General features: G+C 46.1%; 1 protein-coding gene across 2 annotated transcripts in view; it reads right to left on the bottom strand.

The window, feature by feature from the left end:
* LOC137301209 (endothelin-converting enzyme 1-like) overlaps nt 1-25,193 on the bottom strand; it is a 220,232-nt gene that overhangs the window by 22,738 nt on the left and 172,301 nt on the right. For both annotated transcript variants that reach the window (XM_067970678.1, XM_067970677.1), the window contains 4 exons: nt 19,756-19,866; nt 15,726-15,824; nt 10,861-10,938; nt 1,441-1,544 (listed from right to left, as the gene is read on the bottom strand). In XM_067970678.1, the coding sequence (XP_067826779.1) occupies nt 1,441-1,544; nt 10,861-10,938; nt 15,726-15,824; nt 19,756-19,866 (392 nt within the window). The remainder of the gene's footprint in view (nt 1-1,440; nt 1,545-10,860; nt 10,939-15,725; nt 15,825-19,755; nt 19,867-25,193) is intronic.

Raw genomic sequence — 25,193 nt, forward strand, 5'->3', positions numbered from 1 at the left:
AAAAAAAAAGTCCCTTTTTTTGAGGATGTGAGCCTTCATCAGAAGTTTATGATTAAAGTCGAAATCAGAATAAAGAGAGGGACAGAGAAGTGGAACAGGTGGACACTAAATCTGCTCAGTATTTATAGGTCACAGCTGCTGCCGGCATGCCTGAATTTATTTCATTCAGCCACTGGAGGGAGCAGCAACCACAGGGTAAATGGCGTCTTCTGTAAACCCCGTTCGGACAAAGAAATCACTCTCAACGACTCCAGCCGCCTTCGGGAACCCCCGGCTTTTGGCTTTGCCCCACGTACAGACGAGTTCAGAACCCAAGCATCAGCCCGTCCAGGCCCACAATATGGACTTCACAGCACAGCAGGAATACGTCCCAGGCAAGGTAGCTGGACACTTGAATTTATTTAGCATCTTTCACGACACCAGAACATCCCAAAGCACTTTACAACCAATGAAGTACTTTTTTTTTTGAAGTGGTCACTGTTGTAATGTAGGAAACACGGCAGCCAATTTGCGCACAGCAAGATCCCACAAACACTAGTAAGATCATGTTTTTTTTTTAGTGCTGTTGGTTGAGGGATAAATATTGGCCAGGACACCAAGGAGAATTCCCCTGCTCTTCTTCAAAATAGTGCCATGGGATCTTTTACGTCCACCTGAGAGGACAGACATCTTATCCGAAAGACGGCACCTCCAACAGTGCAGAACTCCCCTCAGTACTGCACTGAAGTGTCAGCCTGGATCTTGTGCTCAAGTCTCTGGAAATGGAGCTTGAACCCATGACCTTCTGACTCAGGCAAGAGTGCTGCCACTGAGCCACGGCTGACACTAATTTCCTGCTCCGAGATTTATTGAGTTTGCGAAATGAGAGATTCTCCAAACAACAGTCATTGCTATATGTTACCGAACCGATAGCAAGCACTGTGCTCGCACTGGGCGTCCAGTCACTTGGCCTCACAAGTCAGGCTTTGGGCCTTCCTGCTTCACGCCATGAAAACGGGAGGTGGATCTTCATCAGACTGGAGAAGTTCTATCCCTCCCTCTCCTAAGGTGTATGAGGATCTTTCGGTTCCCTGAGGTGGGGGTCTGTGCCTGGGGATGTTTCCGGAGCCCACTTATTGCCCTGCAAACCCTCTCCAATCCGTCCGTTCCACGTGTGGTCCAGTCTCCCTGAGCCTGATCGCTATCCGGCGACTCCCGCTGGACAAGTGCGCGTGTGTGGTCATCGGGCGCGACGGTCGTGCCTGTACAATCAGCGGCCTGCCAGCTCTCACTGACTGGCCACTCGGGCAAGGCAGAGGGCAGCAGCTGGTGCCCGTGGAACCGAGCCCCAACGGGGGAACCCTGCCTCCAGGACAGGAGGGCGAGACACTGGCTGGGGGAGGGGGGGGGGGGGGGGGGGGGGGAGAGATTTCTAAACCTGCAACAGTGGGAAATACTCACTGATCCTTGTTGGGAGGTTTTCGTAGCTGATCTGCTGTCACCCGAGCAGAGAAGTTATAGAACTGCAGCACGTTTTGGAAGTAGAGATCAGGAACCACTTCATACTGAGAGAAAACAAAAATAACATTAATTCAAGGATGTGAATAGTCATCTCGACTCAAGTAACCAGAAGTGTCATCAGAAGAAATCTAAATTCTCGTTAATCCTAATTAGAGAAGCATGTAGACACAGATTACTTCACAGAGCAGAACTGTTTTGTACTAATTAAACTCACGGATACGGGGCTCTGTGTTAGAAGACCCACTAAAAACCTTGGGGTGGGAGGGGTCTAAAAATGACACAGGAGCAGGAGCAGGCCATTCAGCCCCTCGAGCCTGCTCCGCCCTTCAATTAGGCCATGCCTGATCTGTATCTCAACTCCATTTACCCACCTTTGCTCCATATCCCTGAATACCCTTACCCAACAAAAAAAATCTATCTCAGTCTTGAAAGTTCCAATTGACCCCCCACATCCACAGCCTTTTGGGGAAGAGTGTTCCAGATTTCTACTATCCCTTTGTGTGAAAAAGTACTTCCCAACTTCCCTCCTGAACAGCCTAGCTCTAATTTTAAGGTTATGCCCCCTTTGTTCTGGATTCCCCCACCAGAGGAAATAGTTTCTCTGTATCTACTCTATCAAATCCTTTTATCAAATTTAAACACCTCAATTAGATCACCCCTCAACCTTCTAAAGTCAAGGGAATACATTTACCGAAATGTCTGCGGCCTACCCCCAGGGCTTCTGGTGTGGATCCAGGCGTGGGCTACAGTGCCAGGTTTCACCAAGCGCCCAGTGGACGTTGCAGCAGATAAATGAGGCCCAAGGTGGGGAACGTCATCTCCCGCCCACTGACCCCCCCCCCCCCCCCCCCCATCCCTGGGAAACCCCAACAAATCCTGGGGCAAAGTAAAAGGGGTGGAGACTCAGTGAAACAAGTCTCCGGCTCCATTGCCTGATCTTCATGTCTGGAGAAATGGACGTTCCACAGGTGAGGGGGTCAAGGTTCAGAGCAGAAATGACGAGATGATTCCACTCATTTTTGTGGGGCATGGAAAGGGGCGGGAGCATAACCCACGGCAAAAAAAACGGCACAACCCCTCGGGTTTCCCCCCTCGTTCCCTAGCAGTGGTTGGGCTGTTGTACGGGAGACGCGGTGACCTGGTAAATTGACCTTAATTACAACACACCACCTCTACACTGGGCCTCCCGGAAGACACAACCTAAATTAGGAACCAGCTGTGTGTTGTTGCGGTCTCAGACCCTGTTTCGTTCTGCTCTCCGTCCCAATCATTCCATAAACAGTGAAACACAGAGAAAGAGGAAGCAGCCCTGTTTAATAGACCTTTACTGTAAATGAACCCGCACAACCACTTCAATCCAGCCCTGCAACGAACGTCACAAGTAGGTAGCTAAACACAGGCACTGGCACTGGTACAAATTCCACACAGTCCTTGATCTGCAAAGCTGCCCTATTCATACAGCAGTTGTCAATGTGAAAGTAAGGTCAGAGGGCGGCTTTCAGGTGCGGTCAATGCAAAACCCTCATCCTCATCACACAGACCTCGGTCACACTAAACCCACAGCCAGTGCTGGTTTTTAATATAAATGCACAGTGATACTATTGTATAATAATTATATGGGAGTACTTTGTAACGATAATACTCCCCAACCATCCCATCTTATTTGAATCACTGCCAGATAACATAGCGCTTCTGATGTGTTTTCCTGTGTATGTTACTGCATGTATTCAGGCAGAAAGAGATGTTCAATGTGATTTAAAACAAAACAAAATCGTTGTTGAAAACAAAACACTTACCATTGTGTGTGCTGAGTGCTGAGAGACGGGTGGGGTGGATGATTTTGGTTAAAGGGCCGTAAAGGTGAAAGTAACATTTAACTGACTGCATCTGACATCACTCGAGTGTCTGTATCGCACTCAAACCCACAATCCGAATCAAACAAGTGCCAACGCTGAAGCTCACCTTTGAACCTGATGTGTCCGACATTGGTATCTCGGTGTAACCGGACTGATGAACGACAAAGGAGTTAGAGGGTCAGAATTCGAAACCTGAAGAGTTGGGAGTCGGAGGCCAGAGTGTGTTGGGAAAGTCAGGAGTTGGATTGAGAGAGTTGATGAGCTGGATTCTCCTTAGCTGTCTGCCCCAAAATTGGGCAGGACAGTGGTTGAAAAGGTGGGGAAGTCAGGTGGCAAGGCCTACTGCCACCTTCCCTCCCTGACCTCAATTTTCTTCCCCTGCTCCTCCTTGTCCACTACATATAAATGCCCATGGAGAGCCCTCGCCCAGAAAGGTGCTCCATTTCTCTGCCTCCTGCCACTAATCCCAGGGACCACCAGGAATAATGAAGATGGTCCCTGGGGCGGGGGGCAGGCGGCCCAGTGGACCTCTTTTTGGCAAATCTCCTTCTCCTCAAGCCTCAACGATCCACCTGTTTAGGCCTCACCCAGTCCAAGGCCTAATAGAAAGTCCTTCCTTTATCTTCTGGACTCTACTTGATTCATAGAATCTTACAGCACAGTAGGAGGCCATTTGGCCAGTCGTACCTGTGCCAGCCCTTTGAAGTAGCTGTCCAATTTAGTCCCACACCCCAGCCTTTTCCCCATAACCCTGCAAATTAGTCCTCTTCAAGTACATGTCCAATTGCCTTTTGGAAGTTCCTACAGAATCTGCTTCCACCACCCTTTCAGGTACTGTGTTCCAGATCTTAATAACCCTCTGTGTGAAAAAATTTCTCCTCATTTCCCCTCAAGTTCTTTTGCCAATTATTTTAAATCTGTGACCTCTGGTTACTGACCCACTTGCCAGATGAAATAGTTTCTCCTTATTTGCTCCATCAAAACCCCTCATAACTTTGAACACCTCCATTAGGTCTCCCCTTAACTTTCTCTGCTCTAAAGGAGAACAATCCCAGTTTCTCCAATCTCTCCACATAACTGAAGTCCCTCATCCCTGGTATCATCCTGGTAAACCTCCTCTGTACCCTCTCCAAGGCCTTGAAATCCTTCCTAAAGTGTGGTGCCCAGAATTGTACACAATACTTCAGCTTAAGCCGAAGCAGTGATTTGTAAGGTTTAGCATGACTTTCTTATTTTTGTATTCAATGCAGCTATTTACAAAGCCAAGAATCCCACACACTTTCTTAATCGCCTTATCAACTTGCCCTGCCACCTACAAGATGTGTGAATGTGCACCCCCAGGTTCCTCTGCTCTTGCATCCCCCTCAAAATGGCACCATTTAGATTATGCTGCCTCACCATGTTGTTCCTCCAAAGTGCATCACTTCACACTTATCTGCATTAAATTGCATCTGCCATGTGTCTGCCCATTTCACCATTCTGTCTATGTCCTCCTGAAATCTGTTACTATCTTCCTCACTATTTACTATGTTGCCAAGTTTTGTATCATCCACAAACTTCAAAATTGTACTCCCTATATCCAAGTCCAGGTCATTTATAAATAACAAGCAATGGTCCTAATACTGATCTCCAGGGGTCCCCACTGCATACTTCTCTCCAGTCAGAAAAACATCCGTTCACCACTATTCTCTGTCTCCTATCCCTTAGCCAATTACGTACCCGTTTACCACATTCCCTTTAATCCCATGCGCTTCTATTTTCCGAATACTTAAGTTGGGTACTTTCACCGTTGATTTTTCTGTGTCCCTCTCCGTAGCTACTTTGAAGCTAATTATATTATGATCACTATTACCCAGATGTTCTCCCCCTGAAACACTCTCCACTTGCCCTACTTCATTTCCCAGAACTACATCCAGCATTGCTTCCTTCCTCATTGGACTAGAAACATACTGATTAAGGAAGTTCTCCTGTACACATTTTAGGAATTCTTCACCCTCTTTGCCCTTTACACTGTATTTCCCCCCCAGTCTATATTAGGATAATTGAAGCCCCCCCCACTATTACTGCTCTGTTATTATTACATTTCTCTGAAACTTGCAGACAGATTTGCTCCTCTATCTCCTCACTATTTGGGGGTTTATGGTAAACACCCAGCAATGTAACAGCTCCTTTTCTGTTCCTTCACTCTAACCAAATAGATTCAGTTTTTGAAGCCTCTGGTATATCGTCCCTCTGTAGAACTAATGTTATCCTCGATCTATGCTACCACCTCCCCTCCTTTCTTTTTTCCTTCTTTATCCCTTTTGAATACATTGTAGCCAGGAATATTTAGTTCCCATTCCTGCCCGTGTTTAAGCCAGGTCTCCGTTATAGCCACTAGATCATAACCCCAGGTGGCAACTTGTCCCTGCAGCTTATCAACCTTATTTGTAACACTCCTCGCATTAACACAAATGCGGTCCAACACCATGCTAGACTGATTTACTTTTTAAAAAATCCATCTAACTCCTGCTCTTTCTACATTATTCTTTATTCTGTTGCTATTTCTCCCTGCCAGTTTGCTATGCATCTTGTCGCACCTCTGCTGCTACCTCTTGGTTCCCCTCCCCCACAGCACGAGTTAACTTCCCCGTTTAAAAAAAAAATTCGTTCATGGGGTGTGGGCATCACTGGCTAGGCTGGCATTTATTGCCCATCCCTAATTGCCCTTGAGAAGGTGGTGGTGAGCCGCCTTCTTGAACCGCTGCAGTCCGTGTGGTGAAGGTTCTCCCACAGTGCTGTTAGGAAGGGAGTTCCAGGATTTTGACCCAGCGACGATGAAGGAACGGCGATATATTTCCAAGTCGGGATGGTGTGTGACTTGGAGGGGAACGTGCAGGTGGTGTTGTTCCCATGTGCCTGCTGCCCTTGTCCTTCTAGGTGGTAGAGGTCGCGGATTTGGGAGGTGCTGTTGAAGAAGCCTTGACGAGTTGCTGCAGTGCATCCTGTGGATGGTACACACTGCAGCCACGGTGCGCCGGTGGTGAAGGGAGTGAATGTTTAGGGTGGTGGATGGGGTGCCAATCCGTGAGGACATTGGTCCCAGCCCTGCTCAGGTGCAACCCATCTGGCTTGTACAGATCCCTCCAGCTCCAGGAATCTGAAGCCCTCTCTTCTCCACCACTTCTCCAGCCATGCATTCACCTGCACTATCTTCCTGTTTCTGTACTCACTAGCATGTGGCACTGGGAGTAATCCAGAGATTACAATCTTTGAGCCCCTGTTCTTTAATCTTTTTCCTAGCTCCTGAAACTCTGTCTGAAGGACCTCAAAACTTTTCCTATGTCACTGGTTCCAGCATGGACTACGACTTCAGGCTGTTCTCCTTCCCCCCGCAGAATGTCCTGCACCCAGTGATATCCTTAACCACGGCACCAGGGAGGAAACACACCATTCGCGACTCATGTCGGCGGTTGCAGAAATGCCTGTCTATCCCCCTGACTATCGAATCCCCTATAACAACTCCATTTCTACACTTTCATGCGCCCCTCTGTGCAGTCGAGTCTCCCATGATGCTGTGGATTTGCTCCTGACTGCGCTCCCCCGAGGTGTCGTCACCCTCACTGGTATTCAACACTGAACACTGGTTTGAGAGTGCCACACTCCCAGGAGACTCCTGCACCTGTTCCTACTTGTCTGTCTGGTGGTCACCCAGTCCCTCTCCTCCTGAACTCTTTGCAGCTGTGGGGTGAGACCACCTCCTGAAACGTGCTTTCCATGAAACTCTCAGCTTCCCGTATGCACTGTGGTGACGCCAGCCGTCCCTCAAGCTCAAACTCTGAGCTCGAGCAGTTGGCGGCACTTCCTGCACGTGGTTTTCCAGGACAGTGTTCTGGAGTTCCCACACGATGGGCCCCAGCTGTCCTGCCATATTAGCTAAGTTATTTAAAACTGTTTGTTTAGCTTTAAGGCTATTTCATAGAATCATAGAAAGGTTATAACACGGAAGGAGGCCTTTCAGCCCATGGAGCCCCGCCAGCTCTATGCTAGGGCAATCCAGCTAGTCCCACTCTCCCACCTTATCCCCGTAGCCCTGCAAATTTCTTTCCTTTCAAGTACTTATCCAGTTCCCTTTTGAAGGCCGTGATTGAATCTGCCTCCACCAGCCCCTCGGGCAGTGCATTCCAGATCCTAACCACTCACTGTGTAAAAAAACATTCTTCATGTCACTTTTGGTTCTTTTGCCAATCATCTTAAATCTATGTCCTCTGGTTCTGGACCCTTCCGCCAATGGGAACCAGTTTCTCTCTATCTACTCTGTCTAGACCCTTCATGATTTTGAATACCTCTAACAAATCTCCTCAACCTCCTCTGTTCCAAGGAGGACAATCCTAGCTTCTCCAGTCTATCCACATAACTAAAGCCCCTCATCCCGGGAATCATTCTAGTAAATCTCTTCTGCACCCTCTCAAAGGCCTCCACATCTTTCCTAAAGTGCGGTGCCCAGAACTGGACACAATACTCCAGTTGTGGCTGAACCAGTGTTTTGACTTTTTTATTCATTCATGGGATGTGGGCATCACTGGCAAAGCCAGCACTTATTGCCCATCCCTAATTGCCCTTCAGAAGGTGGTGGTGAGCTGCCTTCTTGAACCGCTGCAGTCCATGTGGTGAAGGTTCTCCCACAGTGCTGTTACGAAGAGAGTTCCAGGATTTTGACCCAGCGACGCTGAAGGAATAGCGATATATTTCCAAGTCGGGATGGTGTGTGGCTTGGAGGGGAACGTGCAGGTGGTGTTGGTCCCATCTGCCTGCTGCTTTTGTCCTTCTAGGTGGTAGAGGTTGCAGGTTTGTGAGGTGCTGTTGAAGAAGCCTTGGCGAGTTGCTGCAGTGCATCCTGTGGATGGTACACACTGCAGCCACTGTGCGCCGGTGGTGAAGGGAGTGAATGTTTAGGGTGGTGGATGGGGTGCCAATCGAGCAGGCTGCTTTGTCCTGGATGGTGTCAAGCTTCTTGAGTGTTGTTGGAGCTGCACTCATCCAGCGCAGTGGAGAGTATTCCATCACACTCCTGACTTGTGCCTTGTGGATGGTGGAAAGGCTTTGGGGAGTCAGGAGGTGAGTCACTCTCCGCACAATACCCAGCCTCTGACCTGCTCTTGTAGCCATAGTATTTATATAGCTGGTCCAGTTAAGTTTCTGGTCAATGGTGACCCTCAGGATGTTGATGGTGGGGGATTCGGTGATGGTAATGCCGTTGAATGTACCCGACTTCCACACTTTTGTACCCAATGCCTCTATTGATAAAGCCTAGGATCCCGTTCGTTTTTTTTTAAACCGCTTTCTCAACCTGCCCTGCCACCTTCAACAATTTGTGCACATATACCCCCAGATCTCCCTGTTCCTGTACCCCTTTTAGAGTTGTGCCCTCCAGTTTATATTGCCTCTCCTCGTTCTTTATACTGAAATGTATCATGTCACATTTTTCTGCGTTAAATTTCATCCGCCCATGCCTCCGGCCTGTCTATATCCTCTTGAAGTCTATCACAATCCTCCTCATTGTTTATTACCCTTCCAAGTTTGGAAGGGTAATAAACAGATTCCAATTGTGCCCTGTACACCCAAGTCCAAGTCATTAACATAGATCAAGAAAAGCAGTGGTCCCAGCACCGACCCCAGGGGAACACCACTGTACACCTCCCTCCATTCCGAAAAACAACCGTTCACCGCTACTGTTTCCTGTCCCTTAGCCAATTCTGTATCCATGTTGTTACTGCCCCCTATATTCCATGGGTTGCAATCTTGATGATAAGCCTACCGTGCAGCACTTTATCAAACGCCTTTTGAAAGTCCATATGCACCACATGAACTGCATTGCTCTCATCTGCCCTCTCTGTTAACTCATCAAAAAACTCTATCAAGTTAGTTAAACACGATTTGCCTTCAACAAATCCATGCTGGCTTTTCTTAATCAATCCACACTTGTCCAAGTGACTGTTAATTCTGTCCCGGATTATTGTTTCTAAAAGTTTCCCCACCACTGAGGTTAAACTGACTGACCGATAGTTGCTGGGTTTATCCTTACACCCTTTTTTGAACAAGGGTGTAACATTTGCAATTCTCCAGTCCTCTGGCACCACCCCCGTATCTACAGATGTTTGGAAGATTATGGCCAGTACCTCCGCAATTTCCACCCTTACTTCCCTCAGCAACCTAGGATGCATCCCATCCGGACCAGGTGACTTATCTACTTTAAGTATAGCTAGCCTTTCAAGTACCTCTTCATCATCAATTTTTAGCCCATCCAGTATCTCAACTATATCTTCCTTTACTGAGACTCTGGCAGCATCTTCTTCCTTGGTAAAGACAGATGCAAAGTATTCATTTAGTACCTCGGCCGTGCCCTCTGCCTCCATGAGTAGATCTCCTTTATGGTCCCTAATTGGCCCCGCCCTCCACTTACTACCCATTTACTGTTTACCTGCCTGCAGAAGACTTTTGGATTCCCTTTTATGTTGGCCGTCAGTCTATTCTCATAATCTCTCTTTGCCCCTCTTATTTCCTTTTTCATTTCCCTTCTGAACTTTCGAGATTCAGCCTGGTTCTCACTTCTGTTATCAATCTGTCATACGCAGTTGCCCTACCTTTTTTTTTTATTCGTTCATGGGATGTGGGCTTCGCTGGCGAGGCCGGCATTTATTGCCCATCCCTAATTGCCCTTGAGAAGGTGGTGGTGAGCCGCCTTCTTGAACCGCAGCAGTCCGTGTGATGAAGGTTCCCCCACAGTGCTGTTAGGAAGGGAGTTCCTCATGCTAAACATTTAGCTGTTTATGTAGTACTAAAACACTAATCACTAAAAATACTAACCAACTACCAAAAACACTCACCAACCAACCACCGAAAATACTCACCAACCAATAAACTAAACATTAAGTGGCCTCCACCTCCTCCTCCTGTGCTGAAGCATTGATCCAGCTATGGTTATTTCCCAATTCTCCTGCCTTGCAGTAGTACACAAACTCTTCGTGCCAATCAATCCAACCAGGGGCCCACCCTCCAGGTGTACCGCCTCACCCCAGACCCTGGAAAATGGGTAAGGGTCACAATTAGGAGGTATGGGGGGTGGGGGGGGGGGGGAAGCAGGTGCAAGTCTCACTCCACTACAACACCAGCAATGGGAGGAGAGTCCAGCCAATGTCTTTAACGTGGGGGTGGGGGCGGGCGTCCGGGGGTGGGTGTCTGGAGGGGGACCGGGGGTGGGGGTGGGCGTGGGGGCGGGCATCCAGAGAGGAGCCGGGGAGGGTGGGGGTAGGCGTCCGGATAGTGTGATCTTCTAGATGTGTTAATGTGAGTGATTCAGGTGGATGATTAGCAGATTATCTGGACAAACCCTATCTACAGTGAATGCATTGTACAGTGAGCTCCAGACACACTACAGAACATTACATTCCATTTCACTGGTACACTGATACACAAAGGATCTGTAAATGTTACTTTCTGGTTTACTGCTGAAGTATCTGCTTACATCGTTAAAGATTTTATCCAATTCTTTAGGATCCAGGATGAACTTTGGATAACCAATCATGTCGTAAATTGAAACAGCCTGTCCAAAGGGAAAACAAACAGAAAGTTAACCAAGGACAGGTGTTGAAAATGTTAGTCTGTAAATTAGTGTATTGTGTGAACACTTAATGCCACTCATATGCAATTCCTCTCTCTGCTATCTATGGAGCTTGTGTGCACTGAGCTTTGAGCCTGTAAATCAGTGGTTGAGGTGTGAATGGAGGCCCACAACCACTGCCCCACTTGGGATTATTTCAAATGGATTAAAATCGCCAATTAATAGCAGAGAGAGGAATTTTGGACAAGCTGGTGTGATGTTTGGACAATATCACTCAGGAGTGCCGAAAGGAAACGGATACTGGGCATGCTCCCCATATCCCCCAAGGCAGCCAATAAGCACAAAGAAAAATCACAGCGGACAATGTGTTGAGATGAGGTGGTCTCACAGCCTCAACCCAGCTCAGGACAAACAGGCTCACTTTAAACAGCTTCTACTCACATTAATGTACAAACCACATGTGGCTCACTGGGAAACTACATGAGGCCAATTGCATTTCTGATTAGTAAATAAAAAAAAGAGCAACAGACACTGTCGTTGGGCCTGTGATCTCAATACTCATTCGCACGGGGTGTGCATGTGAACTTTAACCTATTTGTGAATTTGTTAGTAGAATGGTTAAGATGCAAAGCAGAGTGTGCGAGTGAATGTTGGCAGTTGTTTGTTAAGTAAATATACGTGTGGAGCACATTTTCTACTAAAGATGTTTTCTACTAAAATAGCGCACTGGGTCGCCATAGCAACACCTGTGGCTGGTCAGCGATTTCTATTGGACAACACTGGTCTAGATGAAGGATGAGTGTTTTATCCTGTCCCCAGTGACACCACCGACTGGCAGCCATCCACAGCAGTGGAAGAGTTAACAGAGGACATTTGGGTGTTTAACCATCATTTTGTTTCGATTACAGGTCTCAGGTTACGTACAACAAACAGTATTTACAGGTAAATTAGGAATAAAATGTCATTACTGAGTGAGCTTCTCTAGAAGGGTCATTATCGCCGGTTTATCATCAATCATAAAATAATTGACCTAAGTAGCAATGGTTTTCATCCAACATCGATTCTGAATCCTAATAAAGTAATTTTAGTTACACTTCGGGCTATTCAAATCAATTAATGGGCCCGCGTTTCAGAATCACAGGGGAAACGTGCTTTCATTTTAAGTGATGGACTGGGGTTGACAATTGTAAACAATTTTACAACACCAAGTTATAGTCCAGCAATTTTATTTTAAATTCACAAGCTTTCGGAGGCTACCTCCTTCCTCAGGTGAACCTGAGGAAGGAGGTAGCCTCCGAAAGCTTGTGAATTTAAAATAAAATTGCTGGACTATAACTTGGTGTTGTAAAATTGTTTACAATTCATTTTAAGTGGTTTCCATAGTTACCATTTCAAAACTTCAGGAGCAACACAATCATGTTTGGTGATGGAGCACGTTCCCAATCCTGCCCCGAGATAGGTACAAATCCAGCTCAGGCAGATTTGGATTCTCTGGAGAACGTGAGAGCTCCCAAGTGTATGGGCGACACTAATATTCTGGGAGGTTGGGCCCGAGTCATTTTTGCTCTGAGATCCAGCTCCCTTATCCCTAAGGCGGATTTGTAGACCCAGTTTTCAGGGGTCGACGGTTCTGCTGTCGTAATAGGGAGCTGGATGTGGCAGTGTAAACGATGGGCATCTGCCAGAATCAGAACTAGAACAGTCCCAGTGTTAAAGTAGCTCATGGTGGATTGCAACCCACTCCAAGAGGGCACTGAAGACTTGAAAGTGCATTCCCCTCCCCTCAGATTAGGAACAGAGATTGCGTAACACGCAACATTCTTCTCTAGGGAAACACGCCACATTCTTCAATGCCTCTCGTCCTCCCCAACAAGATGGGCTACAGACTACAAACCCCTCCCCACCCCATCTCCTCCGCCAGCGTTCTCAGTACTTGGACTGTGTTCTCCGTTTCCTAAGCGGGACTGCCAGAGACGAGCACCAATGTTCCCCTTCGCAACCATCTGTTAATAGACACACATCAAACAAAAACACCCAGAAAGAAAACCAATGTAAACTGCTCAACATAACGAAAGCCAAATCGGGCAGGTTCTGTAAGAGCTGTGAGATCCTCTCCGCCAGATTTTCCTTTCTCTGCTTTTTAAAAAAAAATCCATTCGCAGGATGTGAACCCATGCTGGCAAGGCTGGCATTCATTGCCCATCTCTGGTTGCCCTGAGAAGGTGATGGTAGGCCTTCTCCTCCTTGACCCACTGAAAGCAGTTTGATATTAACTGAGTGGCTTGCTAGACCACTCTAAGAGTCAACCACGTTGGTCTGAGCCTGGAGACACATGTAGGCCCAGACCGGGTAAGGACATCAGGTTTCATTCCCTAAAGGACATTAGTGAACCAGTTGGGTTTTTATGACAATCCGACAGTTATCTTTTACTGATACCAACTTTCTTTTATTTTAAACTGAATGGTGAGATTTGAGCTCACAGTCTTTGGATTATTCGCCGAGACCTTTGGATTCAGTGTTTATCCCTGGCTGTCCTGACATGACCACTTGTTGAAGTCAGAAGTTTGGAGATTTTATTTTATTCCAAATGTGTTTTATGATATTTGACAGATGTTACTGCAACACTGGAGGAACCACCCAGCCTTTGATTTGTGATCTAACCACTCCTCACACTCTCTGCAAAGCCTTCAGCATTTTCCACCAGCTGTGACCTTCAGATAAACTTTTCACTCCAGGCAAACCTTGACCTTTTAGGTAAGGCTTTTGTACTGAAAAAATATACCCAGATGAGTATTTTTTTTGTTTGCTCGCTCCGTACATACTGTGTCGAGTATCGTAGTATAATGTAGTGGTTATGTTACTGGACTGGTAATCCAGACAACGGCAGTTCAAATCCCACCATGACAGATTGAGAAATCTGAATTCAGTTTAAATAAATTCTGGAAATAAAAAGCTGGTGTCAGTAAAAAAAGTGACTATGAAGCTGTCGAATTGTTGTAAAAACCCAACTGGTTCACTAATGTCTTTCAGGGAAGGAAACCTGCCGTCCTCACATGGTCTGGCCTATGTGTGACTCCTGTCCCACACCAACGTGTTTGACTCTTAAATTCCCTCTGAAGTGGCCTAGCAAACCACCACCACCTCAGGGCAACTAGGGATGGGCAATAAATGCCAGTCTTGCCAGCAATGCCCACAGCCCAAGAATTAATTTTAAAAAAAAGTATGCAACCAAGGTAGTTCAACACAACCACAACACAATCACCCTGAAGGTGTTTTTATACTGGTGTCACTGGGCTCTTGCACTGCTGGTTCCTGAAGCATCGGTCGTATGCAGCCCAAGGCAATCCCATTGTAAACTGGCACCATTTGTTAAGGTCAGTGTTGAGGAAGACCTGTATTTTTTTTTAAACTGGGTCTTTCTGGACACTAGCCAACACGTTCACATTGGGGAGAGGGGGGCTGGCTGCCTTATTACTGGCTTCAGCAATCGGCAGTTCAAAACACCCAGCGACACCAGCATCAAACCAGGTTTAATCCAGGTTTGAAGGCCCGCTTTGATTGACTGTGTGCCCCTTCCCTCCCATACCAGGAGGATCATGTTCAACACTTGGGGCTCCATGGGAAGAATGGGTCCTGTGGGTGAGATCATGGGCCACATATCCCAGCTTAAGTCACATGTCAGGAGATCAAGTATGAACAGAAAAACCAGAAAACAAATTGGAGAAGAAACAAATGTGGAACAGGCCAGGGATGACAGGAAGTCACCCTCACGGACATGATCCTTAGAAAACCCCCGGTCTGCAAGCTACTGTACAAGAATGGCGGTAAATCCCATAAGACTAATAACGGGCCAGATTTTGCAGGAATGGGGCCTCTCGCGGCTTGCCCTGTTAGACTTGTTCATGCAAATAGTGTCGCCTTAATCAATGAGATTTAAGGATTGAGAAATAAACAGAGGAAGGATCGAGAAGGTGGGTGAATTCAATATCAAATCAGATACAGAAAGAGAGGTAAAGAAAGATTGGATTAAGAGAGAGAGAAAAAGAGAGACAGAAAGGAAAAGTAAGAAAAAAAATTAAAAATTTGACATTATTAAAATCTCCAACAACCTACCCGCAGGAGTGAGACACCACACTTTTAGTGGTTCACTTTCTGGGCCAGAGAGGTTGATTAACAGTCATTAACAATGATCACGTTGTTAAATGGAATGGGTGATTGCTGGGAAAAGACCACGGGAAAGGTCAAAGTTGAGATGGTGGAATTTTGCCCAGGAAGAGCCGAATGGAAGAGTGACAATGGACAGGTGGAGAGGTTAGAGGTTGAGGCCTGGCATCTATGGTTAACCCAGTCACGATGTCTGACTGTCAGCTGGTGAGACCCATGTTTATTCAGTTCTGATATGAACAAACTATAAGAATAGGCGTCCACTCCATCACACACCTTCCTCTATGTTCTTTTCCGGCCCCCATTTCCCCTCGCTCTGTGTTTGCTTAAAACTGTTCATCTCTAACATCTTCCAGTCCTGATGAAAGGTCATCGACCTGAAATGTTAACTGTTTCTTTCTCCACAGATGCTGCCTGACCTGCTGAGTCTTTCCAGCATTTTCTGTTTTTATTTCAGATTTCCAGCATCCGCAGTATTTTGGTTTTGTTGAACTATTAGGAAGTCCTGACTGGATCAGGACTGCTATTACGTACAGTCTGACTCTGTCCCAACCTATTGCATTGTTCTACACGGCCGCTCTGAGGCTGTCTGGTTTTAATTTTACCTTTTCCTTTGCTGCTTTTTTGGTCTGTTCGTCCATCCATGTTGTATGCTTCAGACTCTCCTCGAACGCAGCTTTAATTTCTGAAATCATCTCTTCAGCCTGCAGAACAATAATATGATTTAATAAACCACTCAGTCCTGTAAAGGAGATAAACAGGTACACACGGTGCAGGATATTGGATTAGTCATGCTGCATTATTATACAAGCTTCGAATTTAAAGGGACCACAAGCACTGAGTGCTGAGGAGGGACTGATCTGTATCTGTCTTTTTGCATGAGTGAAGGACCCTCTATAATACATTTATTAGAAGCTTTCCATTTTATTCTCCAAGGTTTCCCTTTCCTGACTCTTTCCGAGCTACAGTTAGATGGGCATGGGGCCAGCCTCTGGTACCTCTATCAGAGGCTGGGCATTCTGCGGCGAGTGACTCACCTCCTGATTCCCAAAAGCCTTTCCACCACCTACAAGGCACAAGTCAGGAGTGTGATGGAATACTCTCCACTTGCCTGGATGAGTGCAGCTCCAACAACACTCAAGAAGCTCGACACCATCCAGGACAAAGCAGCCCGCCTGATTGGTACCTTATCCACCAACCTAAACATTCACTCACTTCGCCACTGGCGCACCGTGGCTGCAGTGTGGACCATCTACAGGATGCACTGCAGCAACTCATCAAGGCTTCTTCGACAGCACCTCCCAAACCCCCAACCTCTATCACCTAGGACAAGAGCAGCAGGTGCATGGGAACAACACCACCTCCAAGTCACACACCATCCTGACTTGGAAATATATCGGTCGTTCCTTCATTGTCACTGGGTCAAAATCCTGGAACTCCCCACCTAACAGCACTGTGGGAGAACCTTCACTACACGGACTGCAGCGGTTCAAGAAGGCGGCTCACCACCGCCTTCTCAAGGGTAATTAGGGATGGGCAATAAATGCTGGCCTTGCTAGCGATGCCCACATGTTGAAAGTGAATTTTAAAAAAGTGTCCAATCTGCATGTCAGTTTGCACAGTGAGTACTGGTCGGCTATTTGTTGGCGGGGGGGGTAGGGGAGCGAGGCATCAGAGCTGAGCCCCATTCTGTCCTCACCTGGCAACCATATGCACTTTGCTATAGGGATCCCTAGATGGTGAACAGAAGCAGGAATCTGGTCTGATATCCCCTCCCCTCCTCTCTGACCCACTTCCCCACCCGCTAAAGCTCAAGGGGCCCTGAGGCCAACTGCAGCACCTCAACCAGTGTCCCAGGTGAGACAAGCTAACCCAGTGCAATCTGGGGATCCAAGGTGGGATTTTCCTGGCCTGTAGAGCTCAGTACCACACCCACTGGACTAATGGGGAAGGCAAAGCCCATTGGGTGCAGAATTCAAGGCCATGAGTTTTACCCCTTGCTGGGTTTAGTCCCATGGGTGCTGATAGCAAATTCCTGTACCTGTTAAACAGAATGGGGCTGATTTTCCTGTCTTCTTTTGCAGGTGTACTGGTGTAACCTGGGCAGGTGGGGGCAGGAAAATTGAGTGTTAGGTTGGGGTTGCTGCAGCTCCGCGTCAACGAATGGCATTCCTGGGACGTCCCGCTGGAAGTGATAGGTAGTTAAAATGTCCTCCCAAATATGGTCGTGTGGACTACAATAGAATGCAAATCCAGGATGGCTCCATACGCTGTATTTCCTTTCATGTGCATCCCAGTAAAGCCTGGGGTCCAGCATTGCTATAGGCCACAAAGGGGCGGGTTAAAATTTAAATAGTCAGTTTGCCCAGGGAAAAGCACAAATTTTGATAATTTTTAGTGTTCACAAGTTTCTCCGATTCAGCAGCCAGCACAATCGACCGTGCTACGCTGAGGGAAGGGGACAGGCAGCAATTCCCACTCCCCCTGCCAACGGAGGGAAATGGCCCCGATGCTCGCTTTAAAAACTCAAATCAACCTGACCCCGAAAAATAGGGTGGGGGGGGCGAGAGGGCGGGAGTCTGGCTGCAGAGGTTCAACATCTGCACGGGACAGTGTTCAAGATATCGGAGATTATCTGCAGCAAGGAAACAAATGTGACAATTGAGCCGTGACATAGTTTGAGCAGTGACACAGCCGCGGCGCGGCTCACACGGGTCAAACCGCGGCGCGGCTGCAGATGCCGTTTCTCTGAAATTTTTTACTTTTTTTTGTGAAAAATATCATAGAAGAGGGAAGGGTCTACTTTTACACTTTGATAAGGAATATTAAAGGATCACGCCAATCGATGGTCGTACTCTAGAGTATCTGTTTAAGGGGGTCAAATGATAAACAAAAACTCAGATACAACTGAACAACTGGAGCTTTGTAACATTACTTCCTATCCCTCCAGCCTCTTTTCCACTGCTGGGCAAACAAAAACGCTCCAGAATGTTCAATTTTGTTAGCTACACGAGAGGTAAACACAGAATTGGCTTGGCTCACAACACTGTCTGGTCCTCTCTCCAGGAAGTCTCTGAAGCTGGCGAAAAGACAATGAGGCCTGAGGCCTAAAGACTAACTTGTCTCATTCTGCACAGAGTTGACCCCCTTGCTTGATTCCAGGATGGGATCATTGGTGATTGTGGCAATGTCACGTTCCCCTAATGGTTCAGTTGGATAGTGCACGGCCCAGAGTGGAACAGAACCATACAGATCATTGAAGCCTCAGCTCAATCCCCAGTTTGTGCCAAGTTAGCTAATCCCAGCAGTTTGATTTCTTCGATCCTCACAGTCAGAAGGAGGCCATTTGGCCCATCGTGCCCGTGCTAGCCCGAGTTTTTCAACTGGACCTGGCTATCCAATCCCTTTTGCTCAGTCCTTTTATATTCTTCCTTTTTAAACACATCCAGTTCACTTTTATATGTTATTGGAGTGCTCCAATTGGACTCAGCAGCCCAGGGTTAGGGAGGAGAAAAGATGACTGTAGCAACGTGACTCCTGCTAAAAGGTCTGCCTGTCCTAACATCAGTTCAGAATTGGATTGGGGTTAGTTGTAATGGCCCTGTGGTTGAATAGCTTCCAACACTTACTGTCTACACTCGTACATAAAGAATGGCCACTTGATGAGGCAATGGAGTGTGGCCAATGTGTATAGCACCATAACCTTGTTTGATTTAGAAGGGGGAATATCAATTCCGCCCACTGCCTGTCATCTGGCAAGAAAAGGCCGTGCCCCTATTAGTGTCAGCCGTAGTTCAGTGGTAGCACTATTGCCTGAGTCATAAGGGACTTGAGCACAAAATCTAGGCTGACACTTCAGTGCAGTACTAAGGGAGTGCTGCAGAGTCAGAGATGCAGTCTTTCAGATGTGAACTTAAACCGAGGCCTCGCCTGCCCTCTCAGTGAAAGATCTCATGGACTATTTCGAAGAGGAGCAGGGGAGCTCTTCCCAGTGTCCTGTCCAATATTTATCCCTCAACCAACACCTAAAACCAATGATCTGATCATTACCTAATTGCTGTTATGGGATCTTGCTGTGCACAAATTGATTGCCACATTTCCTACATTACAACACTTCAAAAGTATTTTCTTAGCAGTAAAGTGCTTTGGGACGTCCTGAGGTTGTGAAAGGTTCTATATAAATACAAGTCTTTCCTTCTTTTAGCGTGTAGTGAGACCCAATTGGAATCTCAATATTTGTACCTTGAAGTGCCAGTGAGTTTTTAAACACGTTTAAACTTTGCACGAGATTTGATTTAAAAATTATTGGGATCGGCTGTGCTATCGCTTAGTTAAATTTTCTGTTTTCATCTAGTGAGCACTGAAAGTACTACTGAGGGGGGGATTGGTTTGGGGGAGTTGCTGAGGGAATGGGGTGAATGTACACTCAGACTGGGGCTGAAGCATCTCAAGCTAATGACTGCATGGACTGATGGTAATTTAGTGCCCAAAAAGAGTTTCCTCAATATCATCGCGGCCCACTGCTTTAAAAAAAAAACAAGGTTGAAAAGTAAATCAACACAAAGAGACAACACGACACATCTTCAAGTTATTCACAATTAGAGTGAGCATGCGACGCTGATGGTCTCGACTTACAATTTGCTTACTGTCCTCTGCAAATGTTGCTTTAACAAACAGAGCTCCGAGTGAAAAACCAAGGGTGCCATCAGTGTCACTGACACATGTCTTCCATCGAGTACTGCATGTCTGGAGGGGGGGGGGGGGGTGGGGAAAGGACAAGTTAAGAGGATTAATAAAATCAGTCAGAATGATGCTGCCCCGAAGGTTCTGGCTAGGACAGACACCCCTTCCCCACTCCATTAGCATCGTGTGACTTCCCACGGATTATACTGGCATTCCCAGTGCTTCTGCTGCTCGATATCAAGAGTCCAGAGTCGATACCACTTAAAATGCCTTTTACCCATCCAGAGGATATTAGGAACCTTGGAATTCAAATCATTTGTAATCAAACCAATGACGAACTATGCACACACGTTGAAATTACATTCAGAAAATAGTTGTGTTTCTTCCAACTAATGTTGGAATTGGCAGAATTCGCCTCCAGGAGCCTCGTCGCTATGGTTACTGTGAAGTCAATGGGAAGGAAAGTAGGGCAGGGTGTGTAACAGGCGCCCGATTGGATATCGCCAGTTTTCCACCAGCGCAAGAGAGAGATTTACCCCCAATCAAACCACACACAGTGACCCCATGTGTCCCAGAACAGCACCCCCGAGTCACCAGTGTATATTTCCATTTCCCTCCATCTTTTCTTGGGGCCTTTTCTAAGGGAGATCCCGATTTAGTACCAATTAGTTCTCAATTATGGGCTGTTTAACTCTTTGGACTTTTGCCCGTTAGGTACTGGTTTGTGACTGTTCAAAAGAGTGGAGATTTTCACCTCAAAGCTTGGATTCCAATCTAGAGACAAAAAAGTGTATCAGTAATCTGGTTCCTTGAAAAGAAAACATTATTTCTGGTTTTAATTTTATGGATATAATAATTACTTTTCCTATAATACACAGCCAATCTCACAGCTGTGGAGGTATTTCCAATGCTGTTGTGCATCAGGACAAGAGAACCGTATTGTACAGACAATGGTGTGGTCTGACTGGCTCGCACAAGACAATATTGTTTACAGTGGTGGGATGGATAACATCTTGATTGGAATGCTGCAAAAAGAAAAAAACAGGAATTTGGGATGTCTGCTGGTGCTTGTATGGATCTGAATAATTATAACATTTCTTCTGATCTCAATGGGTTGTGGTGAGGGTGTAACGATAAACTGGGCTGGGGAATGGGAAGAGCAGTCAATCATGGCTCCCACACTTGATCGCCCCTGTATGTGAGATGAGGACAGGATTGGGCTCAACTGTGACTAACCCTCATGAATGAAGAACCCAGTTACATTGAGTGTTGAGGCTCACACGTGAATGGGCACTTGGATGACAGAGAGACCAAATTCTACCTGGAGTCAGCATCATCAGGAGAGATGGGGAGAAAACAGAAGGAACCAGGAAGTGAAAAATTATAACAATTTGTTGAGGGAGCTTGTGCGTTTTATGCAATCTCTCGATTCCCTCAAGTGCTGTAGAACGGTGAAGAATTGTCTGTGCAACTCTTCGCTCCCAGCCGATGGTAAGAGTTTAAAAGTCTCCTGTACTATCGTCAGCGAAGGTTAAAAGCGAGGAAAGGCTCAAAGTTTGAAGCCACAGATACTGAAACAAGACGACAAACGACAAGGCTACATACTTGTGTCACAGAGTGAACACATTCAGATCTGATGCCCACGTCTCACACCAGCAATCAGTGTGGAATATCACAAGTGTACACGCTCCTGTGGGAGCATTCAGTTCTGTTTAGAAAGTGATTGTTTTCTTATGTCCTACCAGCATTACATAATGAATTAAAACTGATGCCAAATGGCACAATAACTCCGACCGCGAAGCGTTTAAATTCTAGTGTGGGGAATTGGTTCAAATTGCTGCATCGACTCTCATTTGAACTCGACTGACCAATTTAATAAAGGTTTTGAAAAAACACAGCAAGTTCAGCCCTGCTGGTGTGGCAGATCAGAGGGTGCAGCACTGTGGAAAACTGGCCAGAATCTTTTTTTTTTGTGGCAGTCTTTTCAAGTTAAATTTCTTCTTGCCCTTTTTGCTGGTCTCTTGGGGCCAGGAATCAGCTACAGCCGAGAAGGCTGATGAAGGGAGGCTGGGCTTCAGCCTCAGCTCTCCAGCAAAGCTGCTCTGCATCGGCCTCTAAGTAGAATCGCCATCCCTCCAGGATTGTCCTGGAGTCTCCAGGAATTAAAAATTGATCTCCTGGACACTGCTGTGAGCAACTCCCAGGAGAAAAATCATAGGGGTGTTAAAAACACTGTTTCGAACACTTTTGTTTATTAGTTATAAAAACATTCGAGATGGTTAAAAGGATGTTTGACTAGCAGTCAATAATCAACCAAGAGCCCGTTTGTTTTCCAATTGGCCTGGGAAAGCGGGGCACTGCAAAGATGGATGTGTCAGGCGACCAATGGCGAGGGGGCTGGGCAGTTGGAGGTCATGTGATGAAATCTCCAGGAATACGTCCAACCGGAGTTGGCAACCCCACCTCTTAGGTTGTACCTGAGCAAGGCTTGAAGATGCTGATATTCCCTCCGAGGTTTTATCTGCTTGCAGGGAAGGATGCAGCCAATGCTGGGCTCCTCCTTGCAGACACAGCTGGGTGAGTAACTCAGGAGGTGTGCGAGGCAGTGTATTTATTTGTACTCTGGCTATTGGGATTGACACCTGCCACCTTCGTAGAGAATTCAAGATGAGAGGAAACCAAGAAGGGTTAACGGAGGAAAATATCTCCGGGAAAAACACAACTCGCTCAGCAATGGAAAGTCCAATTCATCTGAGGCCAGTCTGATTGGATTGTAGGCACCATAGGACATTGCCTGCAAATGGCTTTCAATTACATAGTGTAACCATTCAGGCAGACAGCATTAACCCTTCACCTGCTGGTCTCACTATAACCAAAAGCACATGATTTGAATTTGCCACTTAAGAATTTATCAGGAGACATAAACCATGCTCCTTGTTCTCAGTGCACATTGATACAATTTGATGAAGCATTATAAAAGTAATATTTATCTCAAAACAGCTTTTTAGGAGCTATCTACAAAGTTCTTGCTTTCACCTAAAGCATACAACGTTTAGTGAAACCCCTGATCACTCTCGGAATCAATGGTGTGTAGGGATATATTGATGCTACATTACAACAGTGACAACACTTCAAAAGTATTTCATAGGCTGTAAATCGCTTTGGGATGTCCTAAGATCATGAAAGACGCTATATAAATGCAAATCTTTCTTCCTTTCTTTCTAAGAAGCTGTGCAAAGTGAATATGTTCTTCCTTGTTTCGATAAGACTGGAGATATTGAGGCTACAATGAGATAAAGCTTCTTATTTTAACAAAGCCCTGATGTGTTAATAGTTGGCCTCCCATTGCTGTAATTACAGCTTACTTCCCTGTCCTTTGGAAAGCACGGAAAAGATTCCCTCCCTTTATTTCCGATTTCGAAGAATCATTTTGCATTGAGCAACTGCCTTCAGGAGAGGAAGGGAGAAAACTTCAAACAGTGCTGATGTTGGCATCAAGAAGGCAGCTGGACTAGTTACCGAGCGGGACAGTGAGGGAGATGAGTTAACAAACTGTTTAAATGCCATGGTCCATGTAGGGTTAATCAGTGCACCTTTGATGATAATTCTGCTCTCTTCAAAACTCAGTAACTCCCTCGGACCACTTCCTCAGATAACGTTGTCAGGACTTAAAGGGGTTGAAGGTCGGTACGTTACACTCACTTGCACTCCCTGCCCCCATGTCACCAGCAAAGCAAGTGCAGTAATGAGCATTTAAAGGGTTAAATATCTTGTTTACGATCACTAAGTAGATTTTGAGAAACTATGAATTCAGTTGATCTGATTTTGAGAAAGCAGCACGCATTATTGGACGGTCACAAGCATTTCCCAATTACAAGCACAAACACAAAGCAAACGCGACAGCCAGGCCTCTTCCAGCTTCCTGACGCAGTGTTGGTACAAACGTGGTGCCCGTGAGGCTTTAACTACAGGGCAGAGGTCATCAGCTCAGTTGAGATCGGACGGTAGAAGGAGAGGCTGCTTCCTGTGATTTTGGACTCCTGGTCCAAATAGTTACTGCATGTTATTCACTCGACTCTTTCAAGGAAGTCTGTGCTCGACTCTCTGATTAACCCGCTGATATTACCTGCAAATGGCTTTCAATTACATAGTGCGGCCATGCAACCAGACAGCATTAACCCTTCACCTGCTGGACTTACTATGACTAAAAACAGAGTTTGAATTTGCCATTTGTTTAAGAATTAATCAGGAGACATATATCATGCTCCTTGTTCTCTCCGTGCTCTCTGACACAACTTGAAGTATCATAAAACCAAAAGGGAATTTGGATGTATACTTGAAAAGTGAGTGAGGGAGTGGGACCAATTGGATAGCTCTTTCAAAGAGCCGGCACAAGCATGACAGGCCGAATGGCCACCTTCTGTGCTGTAAAATTCTAAGATTTCTATGATAATATTTATTTCAAAACAACCTTTTAGGAGTCATCTGCAAATTTCTTGCTTTCACCTAAAAACATAGAATGTTTAGTCAAACTCCTGATTAAGTCCCAGAATTAATGGTGTGTGGGTTATATTGAATAATGATGCTAAGAAGCTGTGCAAAGTAACTACAATCTTCCTCGTTTCTAAAAGTCTGGAGACATTGAGGCCACAATTGTAGTGCCCTCACTCCCCGTTCCGACCGAGATAGGCTTCTTATTTTAACAAAGGCCTGTCATGTTCTCTAAACACATCTGACGATGCTAAACAGACACCATTCCTTTCCTACATGCTTTGTGTATCAACCCTGGATTCAAACTCTCACCAGAAAAGTTTCTATGTAAGGGAACTTGTTGGGAATAGAAATGAGCGAAGTGTTCAGTGGGTTTTAATGGTTTTCCAAACCTTGTTCCAGCCTTTATTGTTTGGATTATAGTAAAATTCACTTATTATTCTCAGTTAACTACAAGTGCTTAATCTAGCCCACATTCTACAGTTTCCAAGTGTATGGGTGTTGCCAACACAGCATAGAGCTCCTGCAATCAGAGGTATAAGGCAATTAAGGCAAGACTGATCCAACCACCTTTTCTTCTTCTCATCACTTTATTTCTTTGCTTGATACAACAATCTACAAATGACCAGGGTCTGGATTTCGAGGAGTTGAATGTCAGACTGAATTGCCCTATCCCTACCTTGGGCCTCCTCTACTGCGCCTTTTCTTCCTGTATAAGTATGTTTGTGCCATTGCTTCTGCTCCTTCTCCCTGTATATCTATATGTAAACAATTTTACAACACCAAGTTATAGTCCAGCAATTTTATTTTAAATTCACAAGCTTTCGGAGACTTCCTCCTTCCTCAGGTAAATGTTCAGGAGCTCCTGAACATTTACCTGAGGAAGGAGGAAGTCTCCG

The sequence above is a fragment of the Heptranchias perlo genome, chromosome 32 (genome assembly GCF_035084215.1).
Source record: "Heptranchias perlo isolate sHepPer1 chromosome 32, sHepPer1.hap1, whole genome shotgun sequence".
In the NCBI taxonomy this organism is placed as follows: Eukaryota; Metazoa; Chordata; class Chondrichthyes; order Hexanchiformes; family Hexanchidae; genus Heptranchias; species Heptranchias perlo.